This window comes from Cnephaeus nilssonii (assembly GCF_951640355.1).
Source record: "Cnephaeus nilssonii genome assembly, chromosome: 12".
Lineage (NCBI taxonomy): Eukaryota > Metazoa > Chordata > Mammalia > Chiroptera > Vespertilionidae > Cnephaeus > Cnephaeus nilssonii.
Genome location: NC_137083.1, coordinates 37,766,091 through 37,781,788, shown reverse-complemented (window position 1 = coordinate 37,781,788; position 15,698 = coordinate 37,766,091). Strand labels below are relative to the sequence as shown.

Sequence of the window (15,698 nt, the reverse complement as noted above, 5' to 3'; positions counted from 1 at the left end):
ACCTAACTTAGACTGTGGTAGGGGCCAAGTGAACCAGCAAATTAGGAAAGAAATGGGTTACCAAAACTCCTTTTAATAAATAAGATTGGTAAGATTGGTGCTATGATCTAAGTGTTTGCGTCTCCCCAAAATTCATATGCTGAAATCCTAACACCCAAGGTGATGATGGCTTTGGGAAGTGATTAGTTCATGATGGTGGAGCCCTCAGGAATGGGATTATTGTCCTTATAAAGGAAACCCCGGAGAACTCCCTAGTCCCTTCTGCCAGGGAAAGTGACAGAAAAAAGACGGCCATCTAGGAAGTGAGCTCTCACCAGACACTGAATCTGCAGGTGCCTTGATCTTGGACTTCCCAGTCTCCAGATCTGAGAAAGAAATTTCTGTTGTATGTAAGCCACCCAGTCTATGGTATTTTGTTGTAACAGTCTGAAGGCACTAAGACAAGTGGCTTCATTTTCATTTGTTTTCTGTATGCGCCACCGACAAAGATTTCATTTGAACAAAGTTTCTATAGCTAACAAAGATGTAAAACCCTTAGTCAAGTTCAATTCCCTAATTTTAAGAATAATCTCTAGGACTGCAGAGAGGTCTAGTAGCTGTCAGTGACAGACCCTGGGTCAGAATCTTATATGACTGAATGTTTTTTTTTTTTTTTTACATAATAATACATTGAGAAGAATAATTGGTAAATTTGCTTAGAGTTTTAGCTAATTATCTACCTTTCCCCCATTTAGTAAAAATCTTTAAATCCAAACTTCGTAATTCATTTGATAGCAAAATTCATTGAGGATGCTCTTCTGGGTTCCTTTGGTCATCCATCCGAGTTGTCTTTGCTATGATGGGAAGACCCACATTTGTGGTTAAAGACATATTCATTTTTATTTTTCACTTTGACCTTGGGCACCACATGGATACATTCTGGCTGTGACTTCCCCCCTTCTGTCCCCAAATATAAAATATTAAACTCTAAAAGGTAAGTAGATTAGAAACATGGTCTGAGAAGCAGTAGCATCATACTTGTCATCATAGAGATGCGGTAACTCTCTAGCTCTTTCTCCCATCTTTCAGTCAGGGATAGTCGATACCTACAGAAGTTTTGCTGGTATATGTATTGTTCATGTACAGTCAATGCAGCAAACATGCTTCGGGTGAAATATTAGCATTTGTAAAATAATTCTTAAAACTACAGAACAAATAATGCTTTGGGCACTGTTTGGGAAAGCTTCTGTGGCAGATTGACAAATTCTACAATTTCGTTAGCACAGAGATGGGGGAATTAGTCAAGAGTCCAGTTGTAAAGCATTCACAACATCTTGCTGTGACATTCATCAACCCTCAAGTCACTCAGCCAGGGTTCTTAAAAGACTGTAGAGCAGAAAATCACCATGCCCATGAAATTATAGAAAGAGCAGACTTGCAGTCCTACAGCCCAACCCCCAAATTGAGTTGTTAGTTGCCTGCCATACAGAAGGTCACCCCTGCTCACGGCAGCTGTGGTGCTGAGCTGACAGTATCTTTTGAAGCGTGCTCTCTGTTGACTTCTCCCTACTTTCTTAGACAACCTGGTCTCTGGACTTTTGCTTTTCAGCTGGGACTCTTTGTGCTCACTGTTCCTCTCAACCTTCATGAACCTAGAGTCTCATCCTGTCCTCTTGCCCAGGTCATGGCCCCACTTGCTCTTCCTGGCAGTAACCTGTCTGGAGCTGTGCTAGTGGCCAGGCTTTCTCTCAACAAGGCTTCTGATTGGGCCTTGTCCAATCCCGGGGGGCCCATACTTAAGCTATTTATAAACGTCTCACTAGCATACGGAAAAATGGAAACAGTTGTTTTCTATATCTGGGAGAAGACTTTTATCTCTGCTGCCCTTGGTGAATGAATGAACGCCTGACTGTATGAGACAGCGGTCACCTAAATATCAGTGGACAGAGCAGACATATAGTTGATAACAGGGCATCAAACAGTAGAATGGAAAAAAAACAATCATGGTGGGCTAATTTTTAAAACCCTACCTTCTGATTCTAGGGTGCACATTGGGAGGAAAGTGCTTGTGAAGAAATGCAGGTCCCTCCCCCAAACCTCATGAAATACTCTGTTTGCTTCGTATAGAAGCTGGGGTAGTCGAAACATACCTACTCACTATTTTAGGGCAGGGCTGGGAGATGGTGGCATTTGGCTTGATTTTGTATTTGAAGTATGAACTTGGACCCCTTCAAGGTAAAGAGAACAAGAGCTCACTACAATTAGTGTATTACTTGTTAAATGGGAAGTGGCTATCTTGATGCGGATTGGCGTAAGATGTGGATCAGTAGGACAGAGAGTGAGGGACACAGGACCAGGAGGAGGAGAGAGTGTATAAATCCATATACTATGTGTATATATTTATATCTTTTAAAAAAATGAATACTTATCAAATGATGTTCTTTCATAAAGTGATTAATTTGTTGAGTTTACGCATAAAAGGTCTGATTTATAGGATGACTGTAGTTTATACTTAGAACTCAACAGGTAGAGGCTCTGTTTTAAGCCCCATACATGGATTCACCAATAAACTTCACAACTACCACGAGCGGGGTATTATTATTGTCCCCCATTGTACAGATCTAGAACTTGAGATACTGTGAGGTTAAGCAGCACGTTGTAGGTTACAGAGCTAGAAGCAAGACTTGCTCCCAGGCAGGATGCCTTGAAAGCCTATACCCTAAATCACATACTCTACTGCCCCTTATTATAGTCCTCAGTCTAAAGAACTTCTGACAGCTACATGGGGGACATTAAATGGACAGTCATCTATCTTCACTCAGCCTAGAACCTGAAAATCCAAGCATTAACTTTTGTATGGGTACATGGGTTCAGGATTAATTATAAATTGAGTTCTATAAAACCTTTTTTGGAATTATTGACTATGGATGTAATTACGTAATGACAGAAAATGCTGTAATTATGTCAAATGGCATAATTTGTATAAAAGGGGTACATATAAGAAAATCACTAAATTGCATAATTGTAGCACCATGATGAGGTTGCAAGGTTCCTTGTTAAATTAGATAACGGTGTGTATAACCACGGAGCACAGATTTCAATTTGGTGATGAAAGGAAGGAATTATTTAGATTTTGGCCAAGGTAAAACAAATTTCATTTTAAACATTTTTAAATACATCTTTCAAAATCACATCATCACTAAGTGGTGTACTAAGCCCCAATAGGTCTGGTTTTTCCATCTGATATTCTCTGTGGCCAGATGAGCCAAATCCACAACAAGGACATGCTTGGTGAGGATGCTCTGTGGCCCTGACACTGTCAGTTCCTCCTTCCAGCTCTGGGCTGCCTCGAGAGAAGCCTGGAGCTCAGGCATGTTAGAGGCTCAACAACACTTTATCTTCACATCTTCAAACCATTTTCAAGACATGTTATTTAATTAAGCCAGTTATCACACTTGAAAAGTATGCAAAATTATATTATCTCCATTTCTAAAATGAGAAAATCAAGTAGTTAAATATTTCTTCAGTAAAAGAAATAAAAGAAGCATAAAATTAACTCAAGAATCCCCTACTCACTGGCCACACTAGGGGCACTTTCTTCAGAGTTGATTACTGTCAGAGGAAAGAAAAGAAGTAGGTAGAGGATGTGATTCCCTGAGTGTTTTTGGACATGAGTCATTTTGCTACAGCTCTCTTCTAGTTCTGGTTTTACACATTCCAGCTAGGGTATTCTAACACATAAAATGGGATCCTGGAAAATCAGTCCAAGCTTTTTAAGTTTCAATCTAATGGCAAATAAAGATAATTTCTAATTGCAAAGTCAACTTGTTAACCAAGCCTTACAAAAAGATTACTAAGTCCATCAGCCTTCTACACTGGCATCAAAATCACAGGATGATTCATAAAAGGATTAGGCTTAGAGAGGTTAGGTGATGGCAGATAGATCACCAGTGTCTGAAGAAGATTCAGAAGTATGCCTTTGAGTGATTGTCAGGTTTGGTCTCACACACACACACACACACACACACACACACACACACACACACACACACATTTTCACACATATATATTTAGCTCTGTCTACATTAAAATGTAAATATAAATGTAGAAATATATACAGAGCTAAATTTCTTCTGGAACCAATTTAATTTGTAGGTCAAGACCTTTGGGACTGTAATTTGCGTTGTTTCTAAAAATTCCATGTTATAAAGACGATAGTATTTCTGACGGGGGAGGAGGGAAGGTTTCTAATGTACTTTCAGTACAACTGCAATGAATAGTGTTTATGCTCATTTTGTAAGTATACTTATTAAAAAATAGGCAGCAATGCCTTTATAGGAAAGTAAGATGAACTATTTGTATTTGTGGGACAAATACAAGACATAGGGACACAGGAGATTTGTTTTGACATCACGGAATCTCTGAAGTGGAAGAGATTTTGACGTCACCCAATCACCAACTCTTGCTTAATGGAATTATAATAAAAACTAGATATAAAAGAAGAAGCATAATAATTCCAACTTACAGGCTTTGGAGATTTCCATGGAGAAAAGAAACCTGTAATAAAGAAAACAATATTTGAACTTTGAAAATATACCCTACTACCACTTATGGGTGGCATGATATTAAAATAACTGTGAGTCACTTTAAATTAGTTAACAGCAAACAATAGTAACCACAAAAGAATTCTAACTTTTATAGGACTGACTGTTCTCCCACTGAGATCTTCTCTAGAGCAGATATCTATTTTATTATCCTAACACCTTAGTGTGAGCACAATGTTCTGCCTGAAGAAGCAGCTCAAAGTGTTTGTTAATTGACTCAGCCATGTAACATCAAAGCCATCTTTTTTTTCAACTTATTGAGTCCTTTTTATTATCACAAATTGTATAGCAATTGGACTGACTCTGTGATCCAGATGACTATTAAGGTAATTAAAAATAAAGGACAGATTAATTCCCTTTTCTTTTTTCCTTTATTATTATTTTATCATATGGTATTAGTTTTAAAAAATGGTAGTAAAAACAATGGTGGTAGTGGTGGAGAAGGCTGCTATATATTGGCCCTAGCAAGCCAAAACATAATCTAGTGTATAAAAGTACTTTCTTTTCATATCTTATCTTCCTTCTTTCAACAATTTCACTCACTGTAATGTTAGATGGCATATGATAAAATGCCCAATAATAAATGAAATACTGAAACTATGTCATGTACATATAGTATGTTATCACCTTTAAAACTTAGAATTGTATAAAATGGGAATATTTGAAAACTATAACCCATTTATAGGAAATGCCTACAGAAATCTGAACACATAATTATCTAGATGTGGAAGCAATCCAATGCAGGCAATACACAAATACTACTAATTGCATCTCAATGCACTATTGTGAAGAACTTATGCTTCATTTTATGAAAAGAGTGAAAGTTAATAATCCACCATGTCTCTTAGCTTTCCTTGGAATGCATAGTTAAAACTATGTATGTATGTATGTATGTATGTATGTATTTATTTATTTATTTTCAATCTTCACCTGAGGATATGTTTTTATTAATTTTAGAGAGAAAGGGAGAGAGAGAAACATTGAAGTGAGAGAGAGAAATTAATTGATTGCCTCTCCTATTCACCCAACTGGGGATCAAAGCAACTAGGTATATGCCTTGACTGGTAATCGAACCAGCATCCTTTTGGTGTATGGGATGATGCTCCAACCAACCGAGCCAACCTGGCCAAGGCCAGAATTAAATTTAAAATTAAAGTGTAATAGCCATCTTACTAAGGAGATTGGTAGAATTAGTTCACTTTCTCACATACTCTGTATGTTCTTATCTCTCTTTCCAACTAATGAAAAAAATAATTCTGTTCAAAGTCTGGTTTGATTAATTTGATTACAAGAATTTAATCACATCCTTTTTGGTAATACCTCAGAGTAAAAAATATAGATAAATAAATATATTAATCATCTTTAATTCATTCTATAAAATGACAATTAAAGCAATATGACTACTAACTATAAAGTGAAAAGTTTTGTAATTTATTGGACAATTAGCCATTATTTTCTGTGAGGGATAACATTTATTTGCTGTTTTATGGAATTGCCAGTAACAATTCTTTTGAGAAATGACACTATTTATACATCCGCACAATGCCAAAACATTCAATTACTTCCTCTACTTTCTTTCTGTTATCACCTCCCTGGAGGGCCCGAACAGATTTTGAGTGTTACTATTTTACATTTGTTCTGGGCTGGGAGTTTCTTAGACTTTGATATAGATGTATTGAAAATGGTTCCTCTATTATGGAGCTCTCATCTCCACTTAGGATATTATCTTAAAAGATGATTATTTCTTCTACAGAATATGTATAATCATCTGACTCCTCCTTAGCAGTCATGGTTTAGCAGAACTAAAATGGGCTAAAGGGACACTGGTTAAGATCAGACGAGGAGAGAGGGAGGTTTAATTTGACCACCTGTCATCATAGGCACTTTGGCTTCCAATTCTTTTAAGCCTGTTTCATTCCGTCTAACCTCACACCATTGGCATGACCCAGGACTCCTTCCCTGCGCCCATTATGGCAGTTTTTCAAGTACTTCTAATGCCGAGTTGTGCAGAAGAGGCTTTTTTCTGAGTCATTGTCAAAAAAAAAAAAAAAAAAAAGCTGCTTGCTATAGAGCAAGTAATTTTAGGTAGTAAGAAATTGTATCAGAATAGATTTATTTAAATATAAATAACTTATGTGATCCTTTGTGTTTCTCTGGCAAAGTATCAGTCATGCTGTAAACATTTAAATTACGATGAATAGAACACATCTATTTTGGATATACTCAATTTGGCCTTATTAAGCCAGAAGGTCAAGTTTTCTACATGATTAAACTTCAATTTTCTGCTCAACTTCATTGGAAGAGCTACAGAAATTCTGTAATAGTGTGGGCCAAACTATTATATATTATAAATGTGCAAAAATTTTTGTAGGGATGGCTACAAAAATTCTAATTAACATTAAAATCTCCTAAACAAAATAAAAAAATTTAAATCCTTATTTCTGCAGTTTTTCTTTTTCTGAAATCATTCTGGTTGGAGATAGATTACAGAAGCAAGACCGGCTTGGTCTGTTGAGACAATTATTTTTGGGCTCCTCATCACCCATCTTCATAGGAAACAGGAAAAGGGATATAGTTATCTTCTTATGCCTTTCAGAGCTAACAGTCTCTTTATAAAACTAAGTTCAGAGAAAAAGAATTTTTAAAAAATGAAATAATAGCTCCTTTATGTTTTAGTTTATTTCTGGCCTTTGTTTCCCCTATTTCTAAACTTTACAGTGGCCCATGTTTTCCATACTGATCATTGATTGGTCTGTATACAAATATAAATATATTAATCCTGATTCTTAAGACAACAAAAGTTGAGGACCCCGAGGTATAGTTATAAGCTAACTGAAACATGAGCAGGAACATTAAAGGAAAAAATAAAATGGAAATATTTAGATGCAGCTAATAAGGCCATTTAGATGCATTTAATAAAAAAGCACAAAACTGGCTCTGGTCAGTTTGGTATATGATAATCCCATAGACCAAAAGTGGGTTTAATTCCAGAGCAGGGCACATACTAGGTTACAGGTTCCATCCCTGGTCTGGGAGTGTATGGGAGGCAACTGTTCAATGTTTCTCTCTCACATCGATGTCTCTCTCTCACATCAATAAAGACATTTCCTCAAGTGAGCATTTAAAATAAAAAAGCACAAAATTGAATTAGATTTCTAAAATCTGTCTTCTTTAGAACCCAAAATAAAACTAAAATATATTTTTAATTCTACACCTAAAAGCACAGTGAAATGGGTAGGGATATAGCAGCACAATGCAAATAGACAAGAAATGCTGGTATTTAAAAATGGAGAAAACAACAATGAGTTCATGTTGAAATTTCAGTTTTACATGTCAACTAAATACAATTTTTAATAAACTATAAGAACATGGTTGCAAGATATATTATAAAATGCCTAGTTAAATTTGAATTTCAGATAATGAATAATTTTTTAGTATAAGTATGTCTTATATACTATACTAGAGGCCCAATGCATGAAATTCGTGCAAGAGTAGGCCTTCCTTCCCCTGGCTGCCGGCACCGGCTTCCCTTGCAGCCCTGGCTTCGTCCGGAAGGACATCCGGAAGGACGTCTGGTCTAATTAGCATATTATGGTTTTATTATTATAGATGAGACATATTGCATAGGAGATACATAAACATTTTTTATCTGAAATTAATTTAACTGGAAATTCTGTATTTTAATTTGCTAAATCTGACTACCTATTCAGGTAACATTTTATATGTCCTAGGCAACCATTTAAAAATAAAAACACTGGCCCTAGCTGGTTTGACTGAGTGGAAATAGCACTGGTCTTTGGACTGAAGGGTCCCAAGTTCGATACTGGTCAAGGGCACATGCTGGGGTTGCGGGCTCGATCCCCGGTAGGGGGTGTGCAGGAGGCAGCTGATCGATGATTCTCTCTCATCATTCATGTTTCTATCTCTCTCTCCCTCTTCCTTCCTCTCTGAAATCAACAACAACAAAAATAAAAATAAAAACACCTTGTCCCAGGCAACCATTTGAAAATAAAAACACAATTGTAATATCTCTTGCAGGTAATATTCATTCAATTCAGTAAAAAACAAACAAACCACAAAATAAAACCCAGAAAATATTTAATATTTCCTTTTCTTACACCCCTCCATTGTTTGATTGTCCGGAATCTTACTTCAGAGAAACCTGAGAACATTCCCTCTGCTAACCACACCGTTGGGTTGTGCTGGTTGCCTGTTCATCAGGAGCTTTAACTAAGCTCTCACTTCACAAAGGCCCATTTTCAAATTGCTGATGGCTGTTCAGTAATGTTGCTTTATCCCAAGAGGAATGTTCCACAGAATAGCTCTTTTCAGAATCTACTTCTTCTGACATATCATATCCAAAATGAAAAAATATCAATGTATTTACAGTAGCTTTGAAGGGAGATGTCTTTGTGAGTTATTTGGTAAGAACTTTTATTACTATCACTTACTTACACCAGGCAACAAAATAATGAACTTCCTTGAAACCACTCCGATTCCAATAAGGGATCAAAATGCAATGAAGAGCAATTTAATCACAGAGTTCCATCATGATTAACTTGGAATAACACCAAGGCGGTTTTTTGAGATTTCGAAGAATTTTCCCAAACAGTGTTAAATCTTTCAACATGCCTCTATACTCCACTTTGATGCCGTTGTAATAACCTGGCTATTATTGAACAGGTAAGGAGTGAAAGGGGAAACCAGATAACACAGGCAGGCCATTTATACAGCGTGGTCAAAAGCTGCATTTAACTCTCTCCAAGTCTGTCCCCACTGATCAATGGGGGAAAGGACTGGACCAAGGCAATTTAGACGCATGTCCAGTAAAGGTCTGAATGACATGGAGGCAGGGTGCCTACCTGTTTGCCAGATATACCTGGGAACAAATTAGTGGCCAGGATGGGCATGGTCACTGCAAGCATTCGAAACCTGAATATTTAAACTTCCAAACAAGGTAAGTTCACTCTCTCTCTCTCCTGTCTCTGGTGAGCAGAGTTCCTGGCTCTCCTGTGGTAGGGGGATGCGCTCCTGCTGCCCATGTGGGTCATGGCCATGTTGGGCTCCACACATGGACTAATGGGCTTTAATCTGGCCTGAATGCTGAACTACACCAACTGCAATATGACACAGAAGCTCTGGACACTGGCCTTCTTTCTGGCTCCTCTGGAACCACAGCTGTACCTTTTCCAGGACTGGCTGAAGGGGCAAGGGACTTTGGAATCTGAGAAATGTAACTCCAGGCCAATAAAATCTTCCACAACCCATCCTCCATGGGGACTTCTGAAAATGCTTATTTCAGTGGCTCCCCAAAAACCTCCACCTTGCTCCCAGGAGCAACAAGGGAGTTTCATTCTCTGGTAACTTCTTGATATATTGAATTTCCATCTGCAGAATGTGAAATGGTCTCTTCTTCACCTGAAAGTATTTGCTACAACTGATGACTCTGGTTTTGAAGATTATCATTACAGTTTCAAGTATTTTAGAAGGGATTCTACAACTACTAAAAATGATAGAGATGCAGGGGAAATGCTTTCTACTTCTCTTTTTCTTTAAGTAACAGAAAAGGAATAGGAATCATTATGAAATAAAAGACATTTCACTGAAGATGTCCACAACCTGGGTTATTAAAAGCTGTGTTCTGTTATGCTTAAAAAAGAAGGACGACAAAAACAATGTGAATGTACTTAACACTGTACACTTAAATATGGTTAATATGTGCATTTTATGTTCTGTATATTTTACTATGATTAAAATATAAAGCAATAAAAAAGAAAAGGATAAAGAAGAAAGGGGGAATGGGAGTACGTGCATATGATATGAGGGTGAGAGAAATTAGAGAACACGAGAGAGAATTTGTTTTCACAGGCCCCGTGGAATCTTGTGGGAGGATAGGACCCTCTCCTGCACGTCCACACAGTTGTCCACCTCTTAAGTTATTCTTCCTTATAAAAGATTGTAAGCAAAAAAGGAAACTCCTGTTCCTACTACATTTCTGAAAGTATTTCAGGGATTGCAAGACACTCTTCCAATAGAGGAAATTTTTTAAAAATTTAATTTTAAAGTTTTCCAAAGGGGAAAAAAGCCCCAACATTTTAGAATCTCCAGTTAGGGCTAATTTGAAGGAGAAAAACACCACTAACACGGTTAATCTTTATGTTAAAGATCCTCCCATTTTCCCACATCCTTGCAAATTTTCCTTAAAAAAAATTCAGCCTTTGGTAAATGTAAGTCAGCAGGGTAATGAATTAATTTCCATTAAAACTAGTTGAATATTATTAACTTTTTTTCTGGTTTTTGACTGATTCATGTATTTCTGATTAAAATTCATTCAATGGGCTAGACCCTGCAGTTCCTTTAGACAATTTGCTTAAGCTATTTGAAATCAGTAAAAGGGCGATTCTTCTTAATGAAACTGACCCAGGCCAAGAAGCAACCTTCTATGAAACCAGTGAGCAAGATTCACTGCTGGTGGTACCCAAACCTCACACTGCCATGCTTCCACCAAGCACAATAGTCAGTTTGCAAAGAAAAGGCCAGATTGGCTGCCATTTTTGGGCTGGAGAGTCTGTTTTTGTGTGGTTTTCTCTGCAATGCTCTCACAATGGTTCTTCCTGCATCTTTTCAATGGAAGTGTTTTTCTTACAAACACTACAAAGCGTTTTCAAATGGCCATTTCCCCCTCGCTTCGTTCCTGGTAGACAGAATAACTAGACAATTTCAAGTAATGCTGAAGAGTATCTAGAAAGGATAAGCCCATACATGTAGTCCTCTGATAACTGAAGCAGGCCCAGTGGAGGGCTTGAACAGGAGTAAAGGAATGGACTGGAAGAAGAACCGTGTCAGGGGAGGCTAAATTGAGGTTTGCAGAAAATATTCACAACTATCAAGGCCTTTTCTTTATGGCCTGAAGAGCAATGAAGGGAGAAACGCTCTGTATGTTTATGGCACTCTGTGAACAGCTGGCAAAGGAAATGTGGAAGGATATCAGTGCTTGCAAATAAAAATTCCAATCCTGAGAGTAATATGTTTTTACAATGATGAATGTATAATGATGAATGATGAAGTATTTTTTTTTATTTTGAGAAAAAAAATCTAGAAACATCTTTTAAAAAAAATATGGTTTAGGGAGAAGAAGGGGGAGGGAGAGAGAGACAGAAACATCAATGATGAGAGGGAATCATTATTCGGCTGCCTCGTGCACGTCCCCTACTGGGGATCAAGTTTGGAACTGGAGCATGCGTCCTGACCGGGAATGGAACCAGTGACCTCCTGAGACACATTGGCCAGGCAGAGAAACATATTTCAGTAGTTTGAGACAGGTTAGATGTCTGTTTTGGTACTTTCCATCAATATTAAATGAATATTTATTGAGTTGTGAGTGTCTCACAAGTACCATGAATTACAGCAAGAGTGAAACCTTTGACCTTTCCTCCCGAATCTTTTCTTCTCTAGTCCTTATTTCAGTAGATTTCACTTGCCCCTCCAAGTTTTTAAGACAGGAACATGAAAGCCATTCTTAAAATCCCCCCTCTCTAACTTCCTCATCACCAAATTCTTTGTATTCTATTTCCAAACACTATTTCAAATCTACTTCTCTCCATCTCCACAGCCATCATTGTAATCCACCTCCCCTCCCCATTTCTTGCCTGAACAGAGCAACAGCAAATTTGCTGATGTCACAGAATCTGATCATGCTTAAAAATCCTTCAATGGATTCCCACTCCATTTAATGTAGAACACAAAACCTATATGTCCCTACATAAATTTCCCTCCCAAATATTGTTCCCTCCCAATTACTTATTCCCAAGGCACCTCATGGGTTACTCTTCTTTACTCACTCAAGTTCCCTAAGTCAGGCTCTCTAACCACAGGGCCTTTGCACAAGTTCATTTCACTTGCCTTCCCTTTGTCACTCTTCACACAGCTAACTCTAACTCCTTCTGTACGTGTCAGCTGAAACACCACTCCTCAGGAAAGATGTCCCTGACCTTTCACTAAATCAAAGTTCTCTATTATAATATTTCATTGCATCTTGTATTTTTCTTTCCATGGCACCCTTCACTACTTGTAATTATGTTTATGAAATCATGTACATAATTATATTTGTGAAATCATTAATTTAATGGCCATCTCCCCAACTAGCGTATAAATTCCATTTGGGGAGGGATCATTTCTATTTGTTCACAATGTACTCCCAGTACTTAGCACAATGCTGACACAGTAGATACTTTAATAGACACATATGAATGAATTAATAATAGTAGTGAAAGGCGAGGAGAGTAGAAGAGACCACCTCACAAGATAGTTGGGAATACTGATGAGGCATGGTGATTGCTGGGGGTGGAAGAGTAGTATCATGGAGAAGGTTAAATCTATGAAGACTTCTGTCTTGGAACGTGGATGGATGGTGGTGTCATTAGCTGAGGTAAGAAACACAGGAAAGAGGCTTCCTAGAGTGAAGTCTAGCAAGTTAGGTTATGGGAGAAATGACTCTGAGGTGCTTTTGGGGAGTCTGGGTTCAAATGTAGTTTGAAATGCATTTTGAAGTTTGAACCAAGGTGAGTTTGGTTTCAGTCATGCAGTAGTTGGCTCTATTATCTGGTAGTCAGTAGAGGTATCAGGTTAGAGATCTAAAAAGTCAGGTTAAACTTAAAATAATGAAACCAAGTTGGATAGCATGAAAAGAGAACTCCTTAGGATGTGCAGAAGAATGAATGGAGTGTCGGAGAAGTAACAGAGAGCCAAGTAAAGAGAAAGGTTCAAGACGCAGTAAAGGAGAATATTCATAAAACAAGGCTTTCCGTGGTTCGTTCAACAGCAGGGTCACCAGTTTAATTGCCACAACAGAGGCAGAAATCAGACTTCAGTGGGTCTGAGTGAATGGGAGGGGAAAAGTGGAACTGAGAAACGGCTATGAGGTTGAAGAGACAGTGTCACAGTGGCTATGGGGGTATATAACCCCCACGAAGGGAAGCTTTCTTTTGCTATAAGCAGGCTTACATTCAGATGAGAAGGTTCCGGAACAGAGACAGTGTCTGAAGATTCAGGGGGAAAGGGGATACTTGCTGAAATGATTTCATGAGACAAGATGGCATCTAAGGCATAAGGGAAGAAATTAATCTTAATTGAGAAAGAAGAACATCCAAGTCCTTATCAAGAGGCTGGGGCACATCCAGGTGGGGGATCTACCCTAAAAGCCTGGGTGGGACTGCGTGGGACAACTTACAGTGGCCGAAAGTGGGGACATTTAATGGGGGTTTGTAGGAGTTGGTTATGCAGGGAAACGGGAGGAGAGAACAAACATAACCTGTGTGGAAATGCTTGGTTCAGGGGAGTGAAGCAAAGACGTAAACAGAAAAACCATTTCTGAGACAGTACAGCAGCGAGGTTATGCACACAGCATATGAGGTAAAAATGGGTTCCAGGCCCAGCTCCACCTCTCACTAATTCTGTGGTCTTTCATACACATGGGAGGGCTTTTACTACCGGGACTAACTCTTGGGCTCTGAGTGAGACCCCGGGTTTGCTTTGTGGCTTGCATCTGGGTGACTGTGAGCAAGTCCTCCCTCTCCCTAAGGCTCAGATGCTTCATCTGTAACAAAGTAAAGATAATAATAGGAATTACTTTAGTGAGAACTAAATAATAATGCACTATATATTTTATCAATATAAAGTGGTGCACAGTTCCATTTAATGCTTTTGATGCATTTTGAATTCTTTTCCTACAAATTAAAGGCCTGCTTTTCAGAAAGGTGTTCAACAGTTGTTGGTGTTTTTTGTCACAACAAATGCATATTATTATTTTGTGCTTAGTTGTGTTAGGTTTTTTGTTCCTTTAAGCTTCCTTTAAGGTTCTTTTAAGCTGCCTTTTGCTCTATGGACTATGCCTTGTTTTGATTTGCTTAAAACAAAGCAAGTCACTGTTTACATCCCACTGAGGTTTTCCATTAAGTTCCCGACATTTGTAGGGAAGCAAGGCAGCCCACTCCTGCCGCCAGCCTCACCTTCTAGGCTAAGAAAGGCCTGCTGATCTCCGTGTTTCTCCTCCCGTATGGAATCAAAACCTCTTGGGGATGAATGATCCCAGCGATGGCCCCAACACACGCTCGGTGTCACTGTCACAGGCATTCGCAGTCATTACAGCCCGTTCCTCAGCCCACAGTGCCCTGCTCCACCCACTGCCACTCCTCACCTGTCACCTCCTGAGGACCACCTTATGTTATCCTATCTGAAATGTGAGCAATGCCCCCTGCCCTTTTTTCTTTCAATAGCTCCCTTGCCCTACCTTTCTTCCGCTAAACACCTTGCATTTTAAAAATACATATTTGATTGATTTTGGAGAAGGAAATAGAGTTAGAAACATCAATGATGATAGAGAATCATTGATTGGCTGCCTCCTGCACATTTCAAACTGGGGATCGAAACCTTCCCTGGCCCCTCCCCTATTCCCTCCCCTGGCCAGCAGGCCCCCAGTGGCAGAGCAGCACTGAGGGAGCGAGAGGGGGAGTTGGGGAACCATGAGGTGGTGGGGCGCTGAGGGCAGCAGCGGCATCTGGCATCTGTTCTTTCTGCATTTGGCCTAACCACAGTCACCTCCTCTCCTGACCCTGCCAGGGCCTTCGGGCCCTGATCAGCCTGATCCTGATCTGCCCTGATTGCCTGCCAGGCCTAGGGACCCCACCCATGCACGAGTTTTGAGCACCGGGCCTCTAGTTGTATAATATCTTCTTTGGCCTTTTAGATGCTTTACAAATTGCTAGAATATTCCTGGGTGTGAATTTCTTCTAAAGAATTCTTCCTGGAATATAGTGAGTGTATTTGCTTCAGGTTTTCTTTGAAATCTTTCTCCATAAGATGCAGTCTGAGCCCCTACCTGCAGCATCAGCTTTACCTGGGGGCTTGAGAGAAATCCCGAGTCCCAGAGCCCAGATCCATTGAATCAGATCTGTAATTTAACCAGATCCCAGGAGGGTCACATGCACAGGTGAGAAGTACTGCTCAAAGGATATTCTATTATCTGTAGATTTCATCTTGACTACTTATTTTTTTCAGTTTCTCTCTTTCACTTCTTTGACCTTTTAATTTCTTCAACCATCAGTATATTTACCTAAA

The 15,698-nt window shown here is 38.9% G+C and overlaps 1 protein-coding gene across 2 annotated transcripts in view; it reads right to left on the bottom strand.

Moving 5' to 3' along the window:
- Nucleotides 1-15,698, bottom strand: part of MAGI2 (membrane associated guanylate kinase, WW and PDZ domain containing 2) — a gene marked incomplete at both ends in the record, with an annotated part of 1,165,889 nt that overhangs the window by 167,507 nt on the left and 982,684 nt on the right. For both annotated transcript variants that reach the window (XM_079785522.1, XM_079785523.1), the window contains one exon: nucleotides 4,505-4,536. In XM_079785522.1, the coding sequence (XP_079641648.1) occupies nucleotides 4,505-4,536 (32 nt within the window). The remainder of the gene's footprint in view (nucleotides 1-4,504; nucleotides 4,537-15,698) is intronic.